The sequence below is a fragment of the Neurospora tetraspora genome (assembly GCF_033439725.1).
Source record: "Neurospora tetraspora strain CBS 560.94 chromosome Unknown B0H65scaffold_4, whole genome shotgun sequence".
Classification (NCBI taxonomy): Eukaryota; Fungi; Ascomycota; class Sordariomycetes; order Sordariales; family Sordariaceae; genus Neurospora; species Neurospora tetraspora.
The window spans coordinates 232,035-256,511 of NW_026944386.1; the positions used below are offsets into that span (position 1 = coordinate 232,035).

General features: G+C 36.0%; 2 protein-coding genes across 2 annotated transcripts; both read left to right on the plus strand.

Moving 5' to 3' along the window:
• The first annotated feature begins 1,040 nt into the window (after window positions 1-1,040).
• On the plus strand, window positions 1,041-2,469 carry B0H65DRAFT_180973 (uncharacterized protein). The gene has a single exon (XM_062821503.1). It carries the CDS (start codon window positions 1,300-1,302, stop codon window positions 2,212-2,214), a length of 915 nt encoding a protein of 304 aa, XP_062681218.1. The 5' UTR covers window positions 1,041-1,299; the 3' UTR covers window positions 2,215-2,469.
• Window positions 2,470-5,399: 2,930 nt separating this feature from the next.
• On the plus strand, window positions 5,400-7,858 carry B0H65DRAFT_442118 (uncharacterized protein; the record flags this gene model as incomplete). The annotated part of the gene is made up of 2 exons (XM_062825562.1): window positions 5,400-7,217; window positions 7,808-7,858. The coding sequence occupies 2 exons, from the start codon at window positions 5,400-5,402 to the stop codon at window positions 7,856-7,858; spliced, it is 1,869 nt and encodes a 622-aa protein (XP_062681219.1).
• Between the last annotated feature and the right edge of the window lie 16,619 nt (window positions 7,859-24,477).

The window sequence follows — 24,477 nt, forward strand, 5'->3', positions numbered from 1 at the left end:
GTTGCCGGCCACCCTTTTCTGTTTTTATGGACAAGGGGGCAAACCGCCCGCCCTAACATTGTCTCCAGGTCAGGTCCCAGTCTAACCGGATTCGGAGCTATGAGATGTTCCGCAAGAAAACCGCCCCGGGCCCGGCTTCTTCTGCCCCAGAACCAACAAGCCAATGAGATGCCCTGCTCTGGCTATGGCCCGCTTTATCCTCCGAAAGCCAATTGGAGATCATTCAGGCGATTGCCGCACCCTGGCGTTGCTTGGCGGTTCCTGGCGCGATGTACCTGAGCAAGTTTGTACCTTTGTACCTGCACTGGCTGCCGCGGCCTGCACTGCCGGCCATGCTGCTGTCGGTCATGGCGTCCTGGCCAATAGCCGGCAAGGATTGACACAAGACTGGCAGATGCTGACAAGTGGCATTCTGAATCTCCCGTCCGTGCCAGCCGGCAGCTGTGCGCCTGTCAGCTCGATTGCCTTTTCTCTCTGCCTTTCTCGTGCCATCCACACAGAGAAGAGACAGAGACACCCTCGCGCGCCCTCCAGCTTCCACACACATTTGCGCTTCCACACAATGGACCACGGTCCACGGTCCACGGTCCACGTCCACGACCTTCAACGCTCCAGGATGGGCTGGGGTCTGAGGTCTCGCAGGTCCCCGTCTTCTGCCTCTCTTTTTGCTCCGTCTCCCACATTTCGCCGCCTGCATCCCCATCCATCCCCATCCCTCACACAGTACCTGCTACTTCACTTTTCTACTTCCTCTTCCATCTCTTCCACTTCTGTGATCTGATTGTCCTCGGATCCCCGTTCCTCTCTCGCTCCATTCTTTTTTCTACACACCCTCCTCCACCACTTCCCTCTTCTTCCGTCCCATCCTCTTCCTCTCTTTCCTTCCTCACCACTCTCACTTATATCTACCTCTACCTTCCTCCACCAAACACCACCACCCTTCCTGATCACGAGGCTCCCAACGATACAAGACCTCCCTCCCGTCCTCCTCGTCGTCGTCTACTACAGGTCACCTCCAGCCTGCTCGTCTATCAACCATCCTTACTCTGGCTTATACCATCACTTACACCTTACCTCGTAGGACGTTCAAATCCTCACCTCCCTATCACGGCACCTCATCCTTACTCTTCTGGCCATCTACATTGATACCCTCCGGCCAATTCCTTCTTCTAGACGCTGTCGTCTACTACACTCAGATCCATATCACCACGCGTCTGATCTGACTAGTGTCGGATCACCTGCGACTTTACACGCCCTCGCCTTACACATTTACCGAGTGCTGAACAGGTACCACCCATCATGCCGTCTTTCGACCGCTACTATGCCTCGTCGCCCGTCGTCACCATGCCAGCACAGGTCGCCCACAACTTCTCGTTTGGCAAGTCCTACCTGGACCAACAAGCCTCGCTCAGCCAGCACGTCTCATGGCCGCAACTCCTCCGCAACTGCTCCGCGGCCGGCCGCAAACGCTCGCGCGATGAAGCCGCCGTCAACCTCGATCCTCCTGAGAAGATTGTTGAGCCCGTCATTAAGGAGTCGGAAGACGAATGGGTCACCGGCCCCGGAATGACCCTCATCAGAAAGAAAAGCGGATATGTCGCAGATGCCAGCAGCCAATCCGGCACCTGGGTCGACGAGAAGGCTGCCCTCGAAGCGGCGCGCAAGTCCGAAGAGGCTCTCAGCTTGCAGCAGCAAATGTCCCAAGAAAGACCATCCCTGCGCAGCCACAAATCGCAACGGCTCGATGTTCGCTCCTCCAACAGCAATCCCACCAGTCGCGGCGGCAGCCCATCGCGCGACACAAGCAACCCAATGACCGCCTCATCGGATTCGTTGGCCGGCCCAATTGTTGACGACTTCACCGTCCATCTCGGCATCGGGTGGGCCCGAATCGGCGAAAATATCCAAGTCGCAGCTCGTGGTTGGGCGCGCTACATCGAAAACCACTACCCCGTCACCAATGCCAAGATCCTATTGGAAAGCCGTGGCCTGCAGGCGTATCTGGTTGAGGCTACCGAAGGGTACTTCCTATTCGCCGAGAACCTTCGTCAAGGGCGACTTGTCAGCAAGACTGCCGATGGCATGCTTCAAAATCTCAAGGGAACACCGCCTGTTTTCGATGGCCCTGTCACAATGGATGCCTCCCAAACGACCAGGCCCACCAACGCTGGCCCATCTATCTTTGATGTTGCCAGCGAGATGGACATGAGCTAGAGCGTCACATGATTGCGTTCTTCTTTCTTCAATATTGGATTTGGGGTGTTTTTCTGTGGTTGGTTGGCGTTACTGGGGACTGGGCGACATGGGTTTCGGGCGTTGATTGGCGAACGACAAAAGAGGTCACGACCGGCATGGCCAATGCGTGGCTCAACGACTTGCCAGCGATTCGATTTTTCTGCGATTCTTTTGATCAATATCTTTCATCAGAACTGACTTTCAGTGATTTTTATCTTTTACGCAAACGGTTTGCGAGGTTATTCTTTTCCATTTTTGATGTTTCCGGTTCGACTCTTTTTCTGGTTCCCGACAAACGATTCGGCGGCAAATCCGGGGTTACTTTCTGGGGGTTTCTTGGAATGAGCGGGCGAGATAAGCGAAGGCGCAACGCCAACGCGAACTGTATCTGTAAGAATAGATATTCAAAACAAATGAAGTTAAGATCAAGCAAACAAACGTTAAGCAAGCAAGCAAGCAAGGTTGTCGTGATTGGTTTCTTGGTTGTTTATGCAAAGTGAAGCTAGTGAAATTATTTGGCGGAAAGACCAGGCGGTGAGTACGATAAGACAAGCGAGCGGATCCCAAGCTCGAGCTTCTTCTTGGATCAGAGCTTCAAAATGCCAAGTGAAGTTCAATTGCTTTGCGAGCGCGATGCATGCACAGTTGATGTCAGTGGTGTTGTCATGGGCAGTGCCATCCAACCAGCCTCTCGCGTCGTGAAAAACGATTCGGTCCCGATGTGAAAACTCAGTACGATGGCAGACGATGAAATATCACCAATATTTGTAACAGATGGGATGAATGACTCCTTGGAGGCGATTCATCTCTCTTGTGCAGTGCTCGGATAGTGCTTAGACAAGCACCACGCGATGAGGTTCGGCCCGTCGGCGCTCGTGACGGCGACCATCACCACCATGCATAACTCCCAGCTGTTCATTTCATCAGATCAACTTCCAAAGCTCTGATTCTTCGCTTGGAGGGAAAAAAAACACTCAACGAGATGCGAGGAGATGGATGTGCTTTTCTGTGGCCGGGTCAAAGCTCCAGCCGATTTACCATGTAGACAGGGCAGTTACTGCACTATTATCCCATGGGCAAACTAGGTGGTGGTTCAGTTAGTACGTAATCCGAGACCTGTGCATCCTTACCAACCCCTCAGATACACAGAACAAGACAAACATTTATCCCTCCCTTACATCCTCTTCTCTTTCAAGATACTCGATCTTCCAGTTTCGGCCGCAAGCAGAAAAGATTTGGGTGTGGATGAAGCTGTCTCAAAGGAAACCTGTATGTAAAGCGTTGTTGCATCGGACGGGATGGATGATAAGCCACTGGACTGGACTCGGATGGTGCAGGTAACCATGCGTTCGTTCTCCGAGGGAACCTCATTCATTGTTAGCAAGTTGGGCCGGGGAACGACAAAGAAAAGACTCGAGTCCCGCAGAAGAAAAATAGAGGGGTCCGGAAGGGGATTTATTTTTCAGTATACTTTTCACTGGCAAGTTGCTTTCATTAACATGGTTGGACCCTCCCATGGACCTCGACCATAAAGAAATGGCTCCAACCTATCGAAGCTTCAAGATAAAGAAAAACGCGAACCCGGTGCGGGCCAACCTGTCCTTTCAAAGGAAAAGCTACAGCTCGCGACATTGTTGTCGGCAGCCATGCGCCGCCATGCCTGCGAACGATGGCGGTGCGCTGCAGGCTGCCTCGTTGAGACGTGCTTTGCATTGGCTGAAGTGAGAGAGCTGCAGTGTTGCTGTTTTCGTTTGGATGTCAACAACAACAAAAAACAAATTCGAGGTAAAAGGAAGCGTGAAGATCTGCCCTCGCGAGGTTCTATGGATAGAAACCTTGTTTGTTTCCTGGGTCCTTTCCTCAGTATACTTGTCTCCTGCGTCCACCAACAACCTCATGCCATCATAGCATTCATTCAGAACATTTTTCTAATTTGTATAATTTGACCCTGTTAAAGCATCCATCTCAGCAAGCGAACCTCTTTACTTCGAGTTTCAAATCCACTCCCCTTCAGAACTTCAAGCTACGACTTCAACTGCGCTGCGCAAAGGGTGTCAGTGTCAGTGTCGAAAGAAACGAAACCATTCAGCTCATCACCACCAAGACAAGACAACCACCACTTCGAACCATCCGTCGACTCTGATTGCTTCAGTTGGCCCCTGGCGACTCAAACTGCACTGGCGAGGCACACCACCACCACCACCACTCCGACTTGGGCTACGAATAACGAATAGTTAGTGGGTGGTATTTCCCCTGTGGCGATATCGCCATCGTCTTCTACCGTTCGACAACCTCGACTACTTATCTACGGATCGCTACGGTTCAAGAACACAGCCGACACAGCCTCGACCGAAGTCACAAGCCTTGGCAAGCTCAGTTGTTAGTGGCCCCGGTTGTGAGGGAACTAGACTGAGAGAAGCTTTCAGGTTTTTCTAGGAACGCAGGGGTGTCTTCCAAGAAAAGACTTTACTTGAACTGCCCCTGACATTTCTTTCCCTTGTCGTTGAGAGATCTCGAAGAGCAAGAGTCAAATATTGTGGGGCTGGTTTTTACTGCCTAAGATTCACCTGAACACTCACTGGACTGGCGATTTGCCCTGCAACGTTTTGATTCTTCCCTCCCGTCCTTGTTCTTGCCCCTGCAGCTCTTTTCTAAACCTCTTGTTTTTTGCCTTTTCTGTAAAGCACGAGACGACGAGACGAACTGACGCATCATCGCAACGTGTACAACCGCACACACACATCCTCAACAGCGGCGGACCAGCCTCCTGCCCGCACTTCGCAGCATTGACCCCTCAGCTTAATCAAGAACCAACCACCCCGGCGGCGGCCCGGCAGCAGCTGTCCATCCATCGTTTCGACCACAAGCCAAGCAGACGGCGACGACAACAAGGAATAAAGTGAGGCAGCCCAGCCTAGGGAAAGAGGGTCGGGGAAAAAAAAAAAAAAGAAGAGTTGGATTTTGCATTGCTGGAGAGACAGAAGAAGGAAACTGAATTTCAGGAAACAAAAAGGAACATTGCAGTCAAAGGGGTCCACAACCCAACGAGAGCGCTTCCAACTGGCGCGCATCCACTGACGCACGGCATCTCCCCTCCATCGGGCCAGGCGACGGACAGCGCATCAGATACGCTCCGCTCCGCATTGCAACTCGACAAAAATTCCATGGTCGCGCAATACGGGTCCGGGCCCGGCGCTGCTGCTGCCGGCCTTGGTGTTGGTTCACTTGGGGTTGGCGGCGGCGACCGGGATGTGTCGACACTGGCGTTACGGGGACCATCCTCGGTCGTGGGCGGCGCTGGTGGCACCGGCGTGCGGGCAACACACCGGGACAGCTACAGCCACCACGGTCATGGCCATGGTCACCACGGCAGTAACAACAACAACAACTTTAGCTCGTCAACCTCGTACGTCTCGTCACGAACCCGAAGATATAACCGCTCCCACGCCGGCGGCGCATCGTTCGTCCCGCAAAACGAATTCCCCATCTTCAGCCACAGCGGCGATGTCGAGATCGTCGTGCGCGTCCCCTGCGGACTCGAGAACCGGTACCTACTGCATCGACATATTTTGACGAGGTGTTCGGGTTTCTTCGAGGCCAGCACCAGCCAGGAATGGTCGCGCGCCCAGACGGTTTCAGGAGGAGGAGTACCAGAGTTGCCCGCGCCGGGCAGCGCATCGAAGGCACTGGGTGGGAACGGGAATGTGGCAGAAACAGGAACAGTAGCCAGGACGACGCAGGACTCAACCCCCAAAAAGCGATGGCGATACGAACTCGACACCGGCACCGACGACAACGACATCCCCATGCTCGTGCAAAAGGAAGAGTCCTCCCCACCACCAATACCTACACCCGCTGGTCCACCACCAACCCAATCCTCCATCTTCGGCAACGGCTCAGGGTCAGGGCCCTCAGGAAGCCGACACCGCAGCAACAGCCAAAAATCCACCCACCAATCCAACTCCTTCTTCCGCTCCGTCGCCAACCTCAGCCTCTCGCACTCCTCCCAGCGCCATCACCACAACAACCCTCCCCCGGCAAGGGAAGAACCCTCCCAAGCAGACCTCGACCTCCTCCGCGACTACGACAACCTCTTCCGCATCATGTACAACTACCCGCCCACGCTCGACCCCATTTCTTTGCCCGACGCCTACGTGCAGTGCAAGTCTCTGCTGCAGCTAGCAGACCAGTACGATGCGCTAGCGGTCGTCGGGCCGCGGGTCGATCACCACTTGCTGCAGTTCCAGTCGCGGTTGTGGCGGCAGATAGCTAAATACCCCATCTCCTATCTCCGGCTGGGCTATCTGGCAAGGAGCAAGGTCATCTTCCAGGAGGCGCTGATTCACGTTGTGGGCCAGTGGCCCGCGGGCGAGAGGAGTATAAGAGCAGCGATGCCCGAGTCGGTGGTGGATATCATTGAGGATAAAGTCGATGAGCTCGAAGAGGTCGTCTCGCGGGTGGAAGCACGACTGTTCCGCTTGGGCGTAACGGGTAGAGCAGGGGAGAGGGTAGGACCGGGCAATGGTTACGTCGATTGGCTAGCTGTGTCCTTTTTCAGGGAGTGGTTGGCCGAGAATACCTCCCCGCCGCCTTCGGCCGAGTATACCTCCACCAAACACCCACCAGCCATCCCCGAACGAACCCGCGGCGGACATCGTAGCGGCGGCAACGGCCCGCCGGGAAGTAGGGCCCGCCACAACAGCTCCAGCTCCGGCTCCGCCTCAGGCTCCAACTCCAACTCCAACTCCGCCCGCGGCGACCCATACGCAGCAGCACCCAACGCTACACCAAGTCACCTCTCAACAACCCCGCTCGCCACTTTAGGCCGCACTTTTCGTCTGTTGGGCGGTTCGCCGAAGGAATACCTCACCCACGACGACTGCAAGCGCTTTTTGAAACTATCACCCGAGTTATACAACCGCGACAACCTAAGGCGGTTTGAGAAGAGGATTGAGGAGCTCAAGGCGATGGCGAGGGAGGTGGTTAGGCCGTTGATGGGGAGTGGATTGGAATTGGAGATTTCGGGGAGTGGGAATCTGACCAAGGGGGATAGCGGTGGGGGAGGAGGAGGAGGAGGAGGTGGTGGTGGTGGTGGTGGTGGTGGGGGGGGGGGGAGTGTGCTGGGGTATTTGACTTGTACGACGGTTTATGATCGGGATTTACCTTGGATGAGTTATGAATGATGGGTGGGGTGGGGAGGGACGATGGATGATTCGATGAGCAAGAGGTGGACGACAGAGATATGTTTTGGTTTTCAATTTGATATATTCTGGGCGCAGCGTTGGTTATGGAAGACGTAAGGATTTGGGCGGATGTTGGATATGGTTGGATGTTTTGGACAGAGAGACCTGGCGTCTTTTCTTTATACCCCTTTTTGTTTCCTGTTGTTGTTTCTTCTTAGGATTCCCTTTTTTTTTTTTTTTTTTTTTTTTTTCGATATAAGACCAGACATCTTGTTCTTCCTCTGTTCGCGCATTTACCGATGAACGATATATGATGGCATGTATATCTCCAGAGATGGGACGACATAATGTGGGGCATCTTCTAGAACTTGCAGTATATATATATATAGCACGCGAAATATTTGAATGCGAACGGATACCCAACAAGCATCATATCTTAAAATATGTGTGTTGTGGATTTCAAAGAACGAACTGAAAGCTTCATCGGTCATGTTTGTTCATTTTGGAATCGGTGTAGGTATCTGCTGAGTGATACTGTTTCGGCACCCCTGCATTACATACAATGCAAAGCATTAACGGACGGACAGAGATTGGTCATCATCCATAACTTAGTATACCGTATTATCTCGCGAAATTGAGATCCGGTTAGGCAAAGGGTAGAAATAGTTATAAAGTACAGATAGTATAATAGCATAGTATAATATATATACCAACCGTACCCTCTATAAAGGAGGGTAAATTTAAATGCCCCACCCTCCCATGCCTTAATTCTTATGCCCTAATTCTTATGCCCTAATTTTTATACCTTGAATCCCCCCTGCTTTCTCCTCTATACCAATAAACTAATAGAATTCGTCGTTGTCGTTATCGTTATGTAGTATTGAGGTTCTATTACTATAAATCGACCTCTACCAGTAGTAGTACTTCTAATTCCTCCGCCGCCTCTAATTCTCCTACCGCTATCTTCTAATAACGAACGTACTAGTAATAAACCTAGTCCTAAGGTAAAGGGGTACTAAATTAAGGTAATTAGGCGGAAAGCCCCTATTAAAAAGACTGAGTAAAATTATTCCCGGGAATTAAAAATTCAAATTAGTCCGTACGGTATAGGCTATTTAAAAGACGAATTAACTATTAGGGGGTTATAAATTATTATATACTTAATATAAATTAAAATACTTGTTAAAGACCGCTACAATACCGTATAATATATCCGTCGCAACGGGGTAGGAATATTTAACAACGAATACCTTCACAATAATAGCGAACGCAATATATATTATTACGAAGCGGCTGAATTCTATAATATACTTACGGCAAATATATTTTACTAGTAGAAGTTTAAGGATAAAATCCTTCTAAATCTAATACGCGAAGGTATATCTATATAGTTTAAAATAGAATAGAAACTATATAAAGAATTTTAAATAATAAAGTAAAGTAACGGCTTAATTATAATAATTTAATTTCGCCAATATTCTATATAACTTTTTATAGAAATTTACCCGGAGTATATAACGTTAGAAGAATTTTATTTCTTACGAAATTAATTTAATAACTTCCTATTATAGTATTATATATCTAATCGAAGGATTATATACTAAGCTTAGAAATTATTAACCGAATTATATATTAAAATAAATTCATTTCTAAAGTAAATTTATATATCTATACATATATCTATACCCCTATCTTTTTCTCCATATCTCCTCTCCATTTCCCTATAAAATTATTCATCGGAGGAAACCTAAATATTATTAAGGAAAATTTAAAAATTATTAGGGAAGACCTAAAAATTATTAAAGGCTAATTAATTCGACTTATAAGTTTATTAAACATAATAGCTAGCCTACCGCACCTAATATACTGTCACAGGATTACTTATAACTGCCTTGTACATGCACGGCTCCTGCTATAGGTAGTCGAGCCTCGTGTTGTACTATTGCCGCTATTAGCTAATAGCACATCACGTACATATATACGTACAAGTCTGGCTCTAGGTATAGCTCAGCCCTACCCTATATCGCTAGACCTCTATACACTTCTCCTTTTCTCTCCTCGTATAGTTACGTATATCCAACCTACCTCCCAACCGTCGCCTTACCCTATCATAATTAATTATACCTATTATTACGCTACGAACGTACAATTTTATTTAAATCTATCGCCGCCGTCGTAAAATTTTCTGACGTACCCGCGATCCTTTATTATATTGCGATAGAGCTTTATCGTACCGTAATAGTATGAATACTAAGATTGTACTGCGATCTCCCTAAGAAGCGCTTATAAAATAACGTATTTTCTATTCCCTAAATTATAAAGTAATATTTTACTTTATTTAAATTAATCGAGTTAATTAATATCATCCGTTACTAATATCGACGTCGCGATTTCTACTATTGGTTCAATTATCGACTCTACTTACGAATAATTATTCGAGAATGATACTGAGGCCTTTAACAATTATTTAGACCCGGGCAACCTAATTGAATAATCTGTTTTTGATTTCGCTTTATAGTTTGCTAGCTACGCTGCCTTCCTTCACGTAATTATTGCGCTCGTCTAATTTATTTATAAGGATATAATTAAAGCTAATACTTTCGCCGCTACCGCGGAGGACGCCCTTACTAATAAGGACGCTACGATTAATAATTTTAACGATAAGGTCACTTACTTTGAGAAGTAATTTACAATTACTTAGAGTAATTTCATCGATATTAATATTTCCTTTAACGACGTTAACGATATATAAAATAAATTTAAGAAAGATGTTATTTCTAAGATTAGGGAGAACAATAATATTATTAAGGACTTTAAGAAAATTATTTGCTTAAAAGTTATCCCTCCCGAATTTATCCCTCTATTAAATAATAATAATAACGGTGCTATATTTATTACTATTACCCTTAAATCGGAAATTAGTAAAGACCCTAAGGCTTTTATTAGCGAAGGTAGTATTATAATTAAACGTACCGAATTTTATTATATTTAACGGGCTAAAATAGAATTTTATTAATTCTAAGATTTATAGTATTTCAATTCCAATAAGCGTTTTAAATTTACTTAAATTATATAATATTTTAATAGCGTTACTTTTTATATTTTATCCCCTTATATTATACTACTATTAAAGGAAGCTGATGCGGATAAGAGGAAGTAGAAAATTGGCGAAGATTTCTTCGCTTATTTAAATATTAAGTACGATTATATAAATTTAACTTTAGAGTTGCGTTATAAATTTGAAAATTTGAAGATACGTAAGGGATAAAAGTAATTTAATTTCAAAGATCAATTCACTACCTTAATTAATTAATACAATTTAAACGATATTATAAAGACCTATTACTTTAAAATAAAGGTTACCGACGATATTTATAATGCAATTGCATATTAGTAAGACCTTCCCGCTCTTAATATTTACGAAAAATAATTTACACTTTATTATAAATTCGGTATTAATTTTAAAAATTATAATTAGTATAATTAGAACACTATTCATTTTTATAAGAATAGTTCTATTAATAGAGGAGGAAGTAATATTTCTACTACCAAATATATTATTATTTAAAGTAGTAATATTATAGACATTAACGCTATAACCGCTCTTAACATTTTATTAACTAAAATAATCGATAAGGCTATTTTCGATTATTACTTTTAGAATAACTTTTGTAAGCGCTACCGTAGGGAGGGTTACTAGGCTATTAATTATTATAATAATATTAATACTAGTATCATTCGTACCGAAAGAAATAGGAATTATTATGGTAATTGCAATTGCGGTAATAGTAATAGTAATGCCGGCGCCGCTAAACCTACTATAGGTTAGGCTAGCTATAATAACGCCGCCTACATTAATACTATAAGTATTAAAAAGGCCGCTCCCACCGCTCCCGTTACTCTCGCCGCTATAGCCGCTCTAACCCCAGTTACCCCCGCTACTAAGTACAGCGCGGGAAATATAGTAGTTCCCTATTAAATCGTACGGAGAAGCCGTCGTTTATAACAATAATAGAAAAGGAAGAAATAGATTTAATAAATTTAAAAGTAATTTAGTTGAAGAATTCGATTTTAAATAACTATAATAATAATTCTATTCTCCTTTCTACTTATATCATTTATAGACTACACAATATTAAAAGTAGATATACTACTCTAATTAATAGCGGGTACTCCGCGCTCGCCTTCATCGACCGTACTTTTACCGCACGCTTAACTATACTATACCTCTTTTAAAGCTACTTAAATTAAAGGTACTATTTTTTATTAACAGAATACTAAAGGGATTAATTACCGAATATGACTAGGCCCAGCTAAAAGTCGGATTCTATATAGAAATAATTTTATTATTAATTTATGATTTAGTAGCCGATTATTCCATTATTTTCGGTATACCCTAATTCAAATACTATAATCCTGTAATTTCGTAGCCGGATAGTTCAATTACTTTTATAAAAGAATACGCCGGTCGATATTTACTAATAAATTTACTAATTACCCTTCAACGAATATTTAAGGTATAAGATTACCGTTAATATTATATTAAAATTATTGACTACGTAATAGCCCCGTTATAAAAGATAGACGATAAAGAAGATTTTAAATTTATTATTATCGAAGATTTCGACCCTACGACCGTTAATTATTTCGTACCTATTTAATAAATAAAAAGAATAGTGAAATAACAATTAGCGAAGTTAAAAACGCATTAAGCACGCTTTAATACCCCGACGCCCGCCCTAAATCCCCCTATTACCTTAAAACTTCCCGCTATTTTAAAACTTACTTAATCGATTATTAAACCTGCAGTTTACTACCAAATCGCCGGAGTACGGAAGTCCAGCACAGATTATTATACCCTAATCTGCTGAACCTATTATTCGAACGACCTTATTGACTTAAGCGATATTAAAAATTTTAATATAGTAAATTTTAATTAATTGTACAAAATATATAAACTACAGGCTTTCCAGACATTATACGTGGAGATTAAAGAAATTATTAAAGAAGCTAGGGTGGAGGAGGAAGCCTGGGCTAAAGAAGGAGAGGGAGGCGTCCTAAATTTTGAAGAGTAAGAAAATAATAAAGGCGTTATCGATAGAGGGGTAAGGATAGGATAGATAGAAGTAAAATTAGGATTAGGATTATTAATAAATTTATTAATAGAGGAAATAATAAAGGAAATTATAGTAAGTAAGGGCGCTAAACATAAGAAATTGCTAAGTAAATGCTTCTATATTTAGATTAACATTTATATAGGTAAAGGCTTTAAAATTACTATCTGGGCTGTTAAAGTAGCTAATAACGTATATTTAAATAGTGAAGAGGATAAAAATTTCGAACATTATAAGGAAATTATTAAGATAATTAAAATTATTAAAGAAAACGTTATTAAACTTTATAAAAAGGCTAACAAATTTCCTAAAATTAATAATTAAATAAAGGAAAAGTTCCCTAGTTAATATTAGAAGTATATTAACGTTTTTAAGTTAAAGAAAGTTACGGTTTTACTCCTATACTATATTTATAATTTAAAAATCGAATTTAAATTAGGAGAATAATTATTAGACTTTCGATCTTACCTATGTAATTTAAACGAATTAAATATAATTAATAACTAAATAGATGATAGTGTTAAAAGTAATTTTATTCGACTATTCTAATTAGAGGCTATTTCCTCTATCCTTTTTATAAGAAAATTAAATAGAAGAGTACGTATTTATATTAATTACTGAAGGATTAATAATATTACTTTTAAAAGTAAATACTTTTTACTGTTTATTAAAAGAATTTTAAACGCTATTTACAAGGTAAAAATCTTTATTAAATTAAATATTATCGCTACTTTTAATTATATCTATATCGCAGAGGGGTATAAGTAGTTAATAGTATTTACTACACGTTTCGGACTCTTCGAATCTTTAATATACCCTTTTAGACTCTAAGGCGCCCCTAGTACTTTTTAGAATTATATAAACAATATCCTATATAATGTTTTCAATATATATATAATAGCGTACTTAGATAATATTCTAATCTTTTCTAATAATAAATTAAAATACGAAAAGTATATTAACGACGTCTTCAAATAATTAATTAAAGCTAACCTATAAGTAGATATCAATAAGTACGCATTCTATACTAAAAAAATTGAATATTTTAAATTAATTATTATACTGGGAAGTATTGAAGTAGATTTAGACAAAATTAAAGCTATTATGGACTAATAACCCCTTATTTTTAAAAAGTTTTTATAAAATTTTCTAAATTTTATTAACTTTTACTGTCATTTTATTAAAAAATTCTTATTAATAGCGGTACCGCTCTACGACTTTATAAAGAGGGATATAAAATAAGATTAGACCCTAATCTAACAAACTACTTTCGAAACTTTAAAAATAGTTTTTAATAGTAAATTTATTTTGCGTATATACGATTGGGTAAAAAAGATAATCGTCGAAACTGATACTTCTAATTAGGCTTCTAACAGTACCCTATCTTAATATAGGGACGATAAAATATTATACCTAGTTACTTACTTTTTCTTATAGTATACTACTTAAAAATATAATTATAATATTTGTAATAAGGAATTATTAGTTATTATTAAAGTATTAGAAGAGTAGATGTTTAAATTCGAAGGTATTTAATAACTGTTTAATATTTTAACGGACTATAAAAATTTAAAGACTTTTACAACGAATAAATAATTTACCCTACGCTATATATAGTAATTATAATTTCTATTCCGCTTCGACTTTTTTATTTATCATACCCCTAATTTAAAGAATTTACGCCCTAATATTTTAAATAGGAAATTAGAAAACGTACTCCTAAATATAGAAGATTATTACTTAAAGGTACGTAACCGCAACTTAATCGACCCAGTTAAGTTCGAAGATGGGTATTTAGAGTTAGAGTCCAATACGGAGTTAGAAACTCTATTTAATATTTCTACCGAAATTTTAAAATTTGAAGAGGGGGTTTTCCTTTTCGCTTTTAATATTCTAAAGGAATTAGAGAAATTAATTAATAAAATTATTAACAATGGTTATACAAAGTTAGTATTAATATAAGAGGCTACGGTTTATTTACAGCACCCTAACCAATTAGAATAGTATGTATATATTAAAAAGAAACTAAAGGTAACGTTCTCTGAATATTCTATAATAGAAAGTAAAGTTTATTATAAGGGAAGGGTGTTTATCAATTTAAATAATACCGCTACTTACTTATAATTAATTTACCACGCCTATTTATTGCTAACGGTAGGATATTTGGGTAGAGATAAAATTTAAATATAAATAAATAAATATTAGTACTAATTTAGTATAGTGGAAGCTATTAGAGTTTATTGTAAGGAATGCTTCGCTTATTTTAAAACAAAGGTATTACAACGAATTAAAATTGGCTATTTAAAATTAATATTAATTACTTTCGTACTTTAATATAATATTAACGTCGATTATATTTCGCATTTCTTAGAAAATTTATACTTAGGGTAGAAGATTGAATATTCTATAATCATAATAAATTATTTAATTAAAATACAGTATTATATTACTACCGAAATTATAGAAGTAGAGGAATTAGTTAATTACTTTATCGAACGAATATATATTTTATACAGCTTTTTAAATCTAATTATATTTAATGAAGACTCCTAATTCGTATTATTATTCTAAGTTACAATTTATAAGATATTCGCTATTAGGAAGTTGTTAAATTCGGTTTTCTATCCCTAAATAAATACCTCAATAGAATATATTAATATAGAAATAAAGTAATACTTGCGGGTACTCGTAAATTGGACGTAGACGGACTAAGCCTATTAGTTACTACTAACGGAATTTGCAAATAATAATATAATATTAGAAACTACAAGAATAACCCCGTTCTTCGCTAATTATAGTTTTTACCCGCAGATAAGTATCGAACCCTCCCCAGTTATACTATTACAATTTTCTCTAGTATAATAGAAAGAATATTTAAAGGCGAACGAATTATTAATTTATTTTAAAACTATTTAAAACTACGTTCGAACTTTAATAAAGAAAATATAAGATTACTACGAGGTTAGCGTTAATACAAAACGGTCGGATATACCCAAATACCGGACTAGAAACCTAATTATATTAAATACAATTAATTTCACTAACGGCCACCCTTATAATAAATTATACCTTCGATAGGAGGGCCACTTTAAAATCGATTAGGTACAATTATATAACGTTGAATTAATATTACCCATTAATATTAAGTATTTACTAATATTTTACATATTAATAATTAAGCTTTTTAAAGAAGGATTACCCGGCCAAACCGTTATTTAAGGGGACGTAAAAGTAAATAAAGGTAAAGTAATAATATAGACCGATAATTATAAGGAAGTTGCGAAATAGGAATTAAACGAATTATTATTTTATAAATAGAAGGAAGGTAATTACTATTAATTCTATATAATTATATAAGTTTATTACAATTTAACCAAAGAACCGCTAGCTAACATAATTAATATAAGGAACGCTATTAAAACCTTTTATAATAAATACCTTAATATACCAATCCTACCCGAAGTTAAATAATAGGTAGAAATTAAAGCTATATTATAAGGGAGGGCGCTGCCCGCCCTAATACGCCGCTCATCAATAACAATTACATTATCCACTCTAGTACCTTCGCTTACCCTAATACCCCACCCATTAGTAACGACTACGCCGCCCGCTCTAATACCTCGTTTATAAACGGCTATAACATTAAAGCGCTCTAAATATATTATAGACTTAAAAGAATAGATTAATTCGTTTATGGAAGGAATTGCGACCGGGCTTAGCCCACTAGTAGAAGAGAATCGCAGCCAACTTATAGAGGAATTGTCGGCGGATAATATGAAGAAGTTGAACAATATTTCTAAGCTAATTTTTAGTAAATTATCGGAAATATATTAAGGGAGGAGGCTCCCTACGAGGAATATAGTAAATAAGTTAGAAGCGGGGACTTATTAATAAGGGGATGATATTTAAGTACCGGGCGAGATTAGGGATATGAAGAGGATCCGGGGGCTGCGAGCGGAGTTCGAGCAGACGTTCAAATTACAAATAAAGGAGTGTGAAGACGAGGATTGAAGGATAATTTATTATTTTATATATATATAGATTTTAAAGCTCTAGAACTTCTTTTATAAGGAGGTAGTATTATAGGATTACTTATAACTGCCTTGTACATGCACGGCTCCCGCTATGGGCAGTCGAGCCTCGTATCGTACTATTACCGCCATTAGCTAATAGTATATCACGTGCATATTCACGTGCAGGTCTAGCTCTGGGCATGGCTCAGCCCTATCCTATATCGCCAAACTTCTGCACATCTCTCCCTTTCTCTCCTCGTACAACTACGTATATCCAACCTACCCCCCAACCGTCGCCTTGCCTCGTAATATATACGCATTCGATTTCTTCTTTATACTATTATAAACTTCGACAATATCCTCCTCCCTTTCGAATACTTTAATAATTATACCTACGAAATAAAACGCAATAAATTTATTACGGGCAAAACTAAACGAAATGAATAGGGTAAACAATAAATTACCCTAATTCTATATATTTTTACAAATAGTATTACTTATTTTAAACTAATAAATATCTTTTATAGAAAAGGTACTTCTAATAAAATTATTAAGGAAAGAACTTTCTATATTTAAAATATAGAAATATAATTTTAATAAAGTAACGTATTAAAACGAATGATTATTATTTAATTAATTTAATAATAAATTCGTTCCTATTTTCAAGAATGATATTAAATAAGAGCTTTTACTAATTATAAATATATACCTATTTTACAATACCTAACGAATATATAATAAACTTAAGAACTAAATACTTTATAAAGTAGTACTAGTTATAATTCCTAATAGTTTTACTAATTTACTTTAACTACTTAATATAATTATCAACTTATCGTTTAAAAAACTATTAAGAGAATAAATAAAATCAGTAATAAAGGTTTGGGAAAATAATAATTCGGGTAAATAATAATCCGTCTCTAATAAGAGGGTTATAGTTACTTACATCGTTTTAAAATACTAACAAACCTTATAAACTAATAAAAAGGCCATAATAATAAAATCTTTCAAAAATAATAGTATAGCCGTTCTCTTAAATAAATTAGAGAATTACTTTATTAATATTAAAAAGATCGATAGAAATATAATCGATTAGGCTAATTAAGAATATACTATTAATATTATAAAAAGATTCAACGATTTTAAAGCTATCTTTAAAAGCGAGGATAATTACAATTTTTATTATATTAAAAAAGCGGTTAGAGGTAGTAGTTCTAATAATATACTTAAAAAGGATATAATAGTACAATGTAAGAGAAGGGGATTACCCTCTTATAGTAATAAGGATATACTTCTTATTCGTTTAAAAGCTTGTAAATAAGGACGACGAGAACAATAGGAACAATAAGAATAATAATAATAACTAATAATCTAAATCATATTACTAACTTCGTCATCGTTAGAAGAATTAACATCGTTAATATACCCGACGATATTAATATATATAAAAGTAATACCTTTAATTTCCTACTACCAGCGAGCTATATCACAGGGCTAGCCTGTGATGTAGTTGCACTGCACTAACTGCACATATACCATACCAAAACTATTACTATAGTCCAAAGCCATATACTTACGTACTAATTATATACTCTAATTACGTATAGCCTTACATACGCGCGCACGGACTAACCTACCTAAACTCTCGCCTATATAGCTAATCTCTATATATACTTCCCTTTCTCTCCTTCGTACAATAATGCACATCTTACCCTACCCCCAACGGTACCCTCTCGTCCCGTAATAATTTATTATACTTTACTATTACATTGCGCGCATTTATTTAAAAAAAAACGATTACCTTAAGTTTTAATTATTACGGCATCGTTAATTTAATATTATCGATTCGAAATTAATTACAATTCGTCTCTATATAATTAAAACTCCGCGTCGCAATCCTAACCTCGAATTAAATAAATTACTAAATCGAATATCGCTATTAAATAGTTCATATTCTCTTTTCTTTCCCTTTCTTACTTAGCCAATATATTAATCTAACAATTAATATCTAACGATATTATTTTACACACTCTCCCGATTACCAACAATTTCTTTACTATTACTATAATTAGCGCCTTCGCTACTTTAAACCTAGCTAATTAGAAACATTACCTAGGCTTTCGAATCCTTTAATAATTAAGTGGTTTAAATTAATATTATAACCGAATATATATTTAACTTTACTTAGCTCCCCGTTTTTTAAATAATTTTCCAGGCCCTCGACTGCTTTTTCTACAATAATATTATCGCCGCCCGTATTTAAATATAGAAAGTACAAGAGGAATTCGAAATTAGCAAAATTAAATTCGCTACCGCTTAATATAATATTAAACATCGCGAAAATAATATCGCTATAATCCAAATTCAAACCCTCCTCTACGCATAAGAAGTAACTAAAAATTACAATAAAGCTATTAATAACCTTCGTAATAGCCACACTAACGAATTTATAATTATCCGCAATATTTAATTTAACGTCGTTAATACCCTTAATAATAATATTATCGCTTTAAAGTAAAAATTCGCTAATTTCTACATTAATTTTAAAAAAGCGTATAAAAAATAATATAATAAATATTTAAAATACGTTAATAACTTTTATTAATATTTTATCGCCCCCTTTAAGGCCGAACCTATTTCCGAATCCAAAGCCGCCATTCCGCCCCCGCCTTCCAAAAACCCTAATAACGATAAAAACCCTGAAGACCCCGAAATAATGATTTTTAATAATAATAGCGGCTATAAATTAATATTATATATTATTATATTTCCTACTTTTAATAAAGAAGGCACTTCTATCGAACATACTATTAAATACTACGCTTAACGCCTCTATATTAAATTCACTTAAATTAATAAATTGAAAATTTTCGTTAATAAATATATGAAATTCTTATTAATCGCCCGCTCTATTAAAAACCTTCTATTTAAAACCATCGAAACTAAATTTAATAAAGTTCTTACCAATAAGCCCCCTAAATAGAATATAACCTTCGAATTAATCAAGAAATTCAATAAAAAATTTAATAACATTAACATCGTTATATATTTTCGTCGCGAGCTAGAGGAGCTAAAGATAACTAAAGGTATAAAATAATAAAATTTCGAAGAAAAGTTTACCCTCCTTATTAATTATTACAATTTCGATAATAATATAAAAATCTATTACCTTCATTAAAAAATTAATTAATATATCCGTATTGCTTTTATTTATTAAAATAATTAGCTTACTAATAATAAATATAAAAAGTAGTTTATTAAAACCTATAATCTAATTAAAAATTTAGAGGATAAAAATTAACGTAAGAAGAACGCTAATCCTTTTTATAAAACCGGTTAGCGCCTCTACTCCCAAAATTAATACTAATTAAAGTAGTAACGCTATAAACTTTAATACTATATGTATTTCTAATATCCAATTCTTTCGTATAATTAATAATAAAATCTTCGAATTCTGTATAAAGAACAGAATATATACTTAATATAATAAAAAGGATTATTTCTCAGCCGAATACTACTTTTATATTAATTTTAAAAAAGAAATTAAGCCTTCTAACCGTAATAAGAATAATAAAAAATAAAAAAATAGTAATGATAATAATGATAATGATAATAATACCAGAAACAATAGTGCCAACGGCTAGTAACCCGCCTAGGGTTAATATAATTACAACCAATAGCGCTCCTATAACGGCGGCAGCTATTAAATTAATATTATAAATATTACCCCTATTATAAGCACTCTAACTCTCAATACCCCCGGCCCCAACCCCGGCGGTTACTACTTCCCAATTTCTATTTATTAACCCAATTTCGTCAGTCCTATTATAAGCAATAAAAACGGTTTTATTTATAATTAAAGAAATATATAACCTCCTAATTAAATTGCATTTAGAAATATTAATCTACGAGATAAAAAAGAGGAAAATAACGGCCTATCTTTCTATAACTAAATATTATAAAAATAAATAGATCTTTAGTAAATAGCCGTTATAAATACTCTAATTTATTAAATTTTTCTATCTACTTATCCTATAAATTATATAATTTATATTATTCTACTTTTATCAATAGCGGCTATATTACTCTTAAATTTATTAATTACCGTTTTATTTATTATTATTAATTCCTTTATTTCAAATTAGCGACCCCTAAACTTCTTTACTTCGCTGACAACTATATTAAAAATAATATTATTTATTTCTTTAAATTAACAATATAACCAGGCGTTTATTGCAAAGTTATCAATTCATTTATCTACAATTTAGTAGAGGATAACCCTATTATTTTAAACTATCCCTAATTAATTTATTATACTCCTAACATCGATTAGCCTAGCGACTCCCTCCGCTTCGGCCCTACCTATATATAGCGCAGCTACTTCCCTCACAAATTCTAATTTACCTTCGTTATACCCCGCTAACTAAATAGCATACCCTCTTGATACTTCTAATTAATATAGTAATTAGTATACGCCCCGTATATAGGAAACCTTTTTACGAAGAAATTCCCAACGAAAGGGAATTAGAATTACTATTATTATTAGAATCTATACATTGCTTCTCTATCTTTACAATTATAAAGAAAGCCGTTCATTAATAATTCAACCGCTTTCAAAATCAAATCGCTAACCGATTAGGGGCTATACTCTTCAATAAAATTCCTAACGGTCCGGGCTAAATATTTATATTCGCCGCCTTACCCTTAGTTAAACTCCGCGTATTTCTAATACTTTACTAAATAATTAGAAAGGTTCGCATTAATAATACTAATTACCGGACTCCGATTACGTTTTATAGTATCTTTAAGGGCCTTATTAATTCTAACGATATTAAGGAATTGTCCGCCTTAAATTTTAATTAGCAAGCCGAAAAATATAAATTATGAATTATTTATATAATACAAATTAATCTAGAGGAGGATATTAAAACAATAGTTAAGAAAGATAAAATAGAAGAGGAAGGAAGAGCTTTAAACTTTGGAAATATTAATAACAGTTTAATAGAGGATATAATAAAAGAAGTATTAGAAGAAAGAAGTTAAAATTATAAGCGATTTTTTAATAGTAATTTCTATTATTAAATTGACGCCCTAATTAGTAAAAGAGACGAAATTACGTTACGCGTAATAAAGGTAGCCAATTTTATCTACTTTATTAGTAAAAATAAAGATTTCCCCTATTATAAGAAGGTTATTAACAATCATTTTATAATTAATAATATTTCTATTAATAAAATTATATTAGAAGATGTTATGAAATTCTGTAAAAAGGCCGATAAACTCTTTAAAATCGACGCTTAAACCTAAATGAAATTACTTAAATTAGTATTATACTAATATCTTTCAATAAGTAGGCTCTAAAGTCCTACCCCCGAACCGTTCTTATAATTTTAAATTCGAACTCTACCTAGGAACTATACCCCTAGCGGCCTACGGCTAACCTTCTAACCCTGACGAACTAAATATAATTAAAAAATAAATTAATGATAATTTTAAAGAAATCTTTATTAAATCTTCGTAATTAAAAGCCTTTACCCCTGTACTATTCGTAAAAAAACTAGGTAAAAGAGTCCCCGTTTATATTAATTATAGAAATATTAATAATATAATTTTAAAATCCTATTACCCTCTCCCACTTATTAAAGAAACCCTCAATATAAGTTGTTATACTAAAATAATTATTAAATTTAATATTATCGCCGCCTTTAATTATATTCGTATTAAATAAGATTACGAATAATTAACTATTTTTATTACGTAGTTCAACTTATTCGAATCCCTGATAGTACTATTCGGTCTATAGAGCGTACCAAGCGCTTTCTAGAATTATATCAATAACGTCCTATATAATATTTTTAACGTCTATATAATTATTCATTTTAATATATATTTATTTATTCTAATAACCTTCAGGATTACGAGCACTATATTAATAATATTTTCGACCGATTAATTAGGACAGGCTTTAACGTTAATACTAATAAATACGAATTTTATATAATATATACGAAATATTTAAGTCTAATTATTACCACGAGTAGTATTAAAATGGACTTAAAGAAAGTGAAAATTATTATTGAATAAATAATCTTAAAATTTAAGAAATCTTTATAATCCTTTTTAAATTTTACGAAGTTCTATAAACGTTTTATAAAGGATTTTTCAATTATAGCAACCCTATTTTACAAATTTATTAAAAAAAATACTATATAGACGTAGAACGATATCTATTAATATTTTTTTTAAAATATTAAAAAAAACTTTTATAGAGGGACCTATATTTAAAATTTATAATTGGATTAAAATGACGGTCGTAGAAATAAATACTTCTAATTAGGACGTAGGAAATACCCTCTCCTAATATAAGGACGACGGCGTCCTTTACCTAGTAATTTACTTCTTAATAAAATATACGGCCTAAAAATATAATTACAATATTTATAATAAAGAATTATTTGTTATTATTAAAATATTAAAGGAATAGAAGCTAAAATTCGAGGGAACTTAATAACCGTTCGATATTTTAATAAACTATAAGAACTTATAAACCTTTACAACCAATAAGCAATTAATTTAACGCTATATATAATAATCCTAATTTTTATTATAATTTAACTTTCTAACTAAATATACCCCGGGTTCGAAAAACCTCCGACCTAATTCTTTAAATTATAAACCTAATAACCGACCCGCGGGTATTAAAAACGACTGATTAGTTGCTTATAAAAAATTCTATTAGACCCTTCATAATTCGAAGAAAATTATTTCGAAGACCCTACGGCTAATTTTTCCCTTTACTTACTAAATATTAATAATTTTAATAATAAATTAACTAACGATTTAATTCGGGTAAACTACGAAATTTTTATATTTTTATAAGAATTAGTCTCTTATTTAACGGACGAAGTGAAGTATTAATAGCTGTTAATAATTAAGAAGGTTTTTTACCGCGCCTTTTTAAAATATTACGTCGTTAATAATATTACGAAATAGTAGAATAGAATTATTATTAACCTTTATAATAAAGAACTCTAATTTTAATTAATTAATTATTAATAAATTTCCTAAACGCGGGCTACCCTAACGGTAACGCTATATATAAATTCTTATAAAACGAATTCTATTAAAAAGGTATATATAATAATATAAAGATTTTTTATAAAAGCTATCTCTTATATATAAAAATTAAATTAGTAAAGTAGGGCTCCGCTAATTATTTTAAACCTATAGCCGTATTTTTAACACTATAAAAAGATATTATGATTAATTACATTACCCCGCTACTAGGAAGTACTTACTTTAATTAAACTTTTAAATATATTGTTATCGTTATTAATTATTTAATTAAAATATAATATTATATCCCGATTATAACCCTAAAAGCGGAAGAATTTATAAATTATTTTATCGACTATATTTATTTAATTTACAGCCTATTAAATAGCGTCCTATCCAATAAAAGCACCTAATTCGTATTGTATTTCTAATTTATCTTCTATAAAAAACTATCTATTATCCGCAAATTAATTTCCGCTTTCTACCCTTAAATTAATACTTAAACCGAAAGGATTAATATAAAAATAAAATAATTCTTACAATTTTATATTGATCAAGTATAAATAAAATTAAACGAAATAATTAACAATCGCGGAATTTACTAATAATAATACTATATTATCGATAATAAACGTCTCCCCCTTCTTCGCTAACTATAATTATTACCCTTAAATAGATACCGAACCTCGTATACTATTCCCTTCCAATTTATTACTAACCTAATTAAAAAAAATATTATAAATTTTCTAAACTAGCGGACCGCTTCTAGAAAATTTAGGACTTCGTAATCTAATAAACCCGTCGTACCTAAAAACAATACGAAAATAACGCTAATAAAAAACGTATCGATTCCCCTAAATACTACCCCGGCAATAT

Coding starts and splice junctions, on each gene's coding strand:
- B0H65DRAFT_180973 (XM_062821503.1), top strand. CDS start 1,300: ATGCCGTCTTTCGACCGCTACTATGCCTCGTCGCCCGTCGTCACCATG.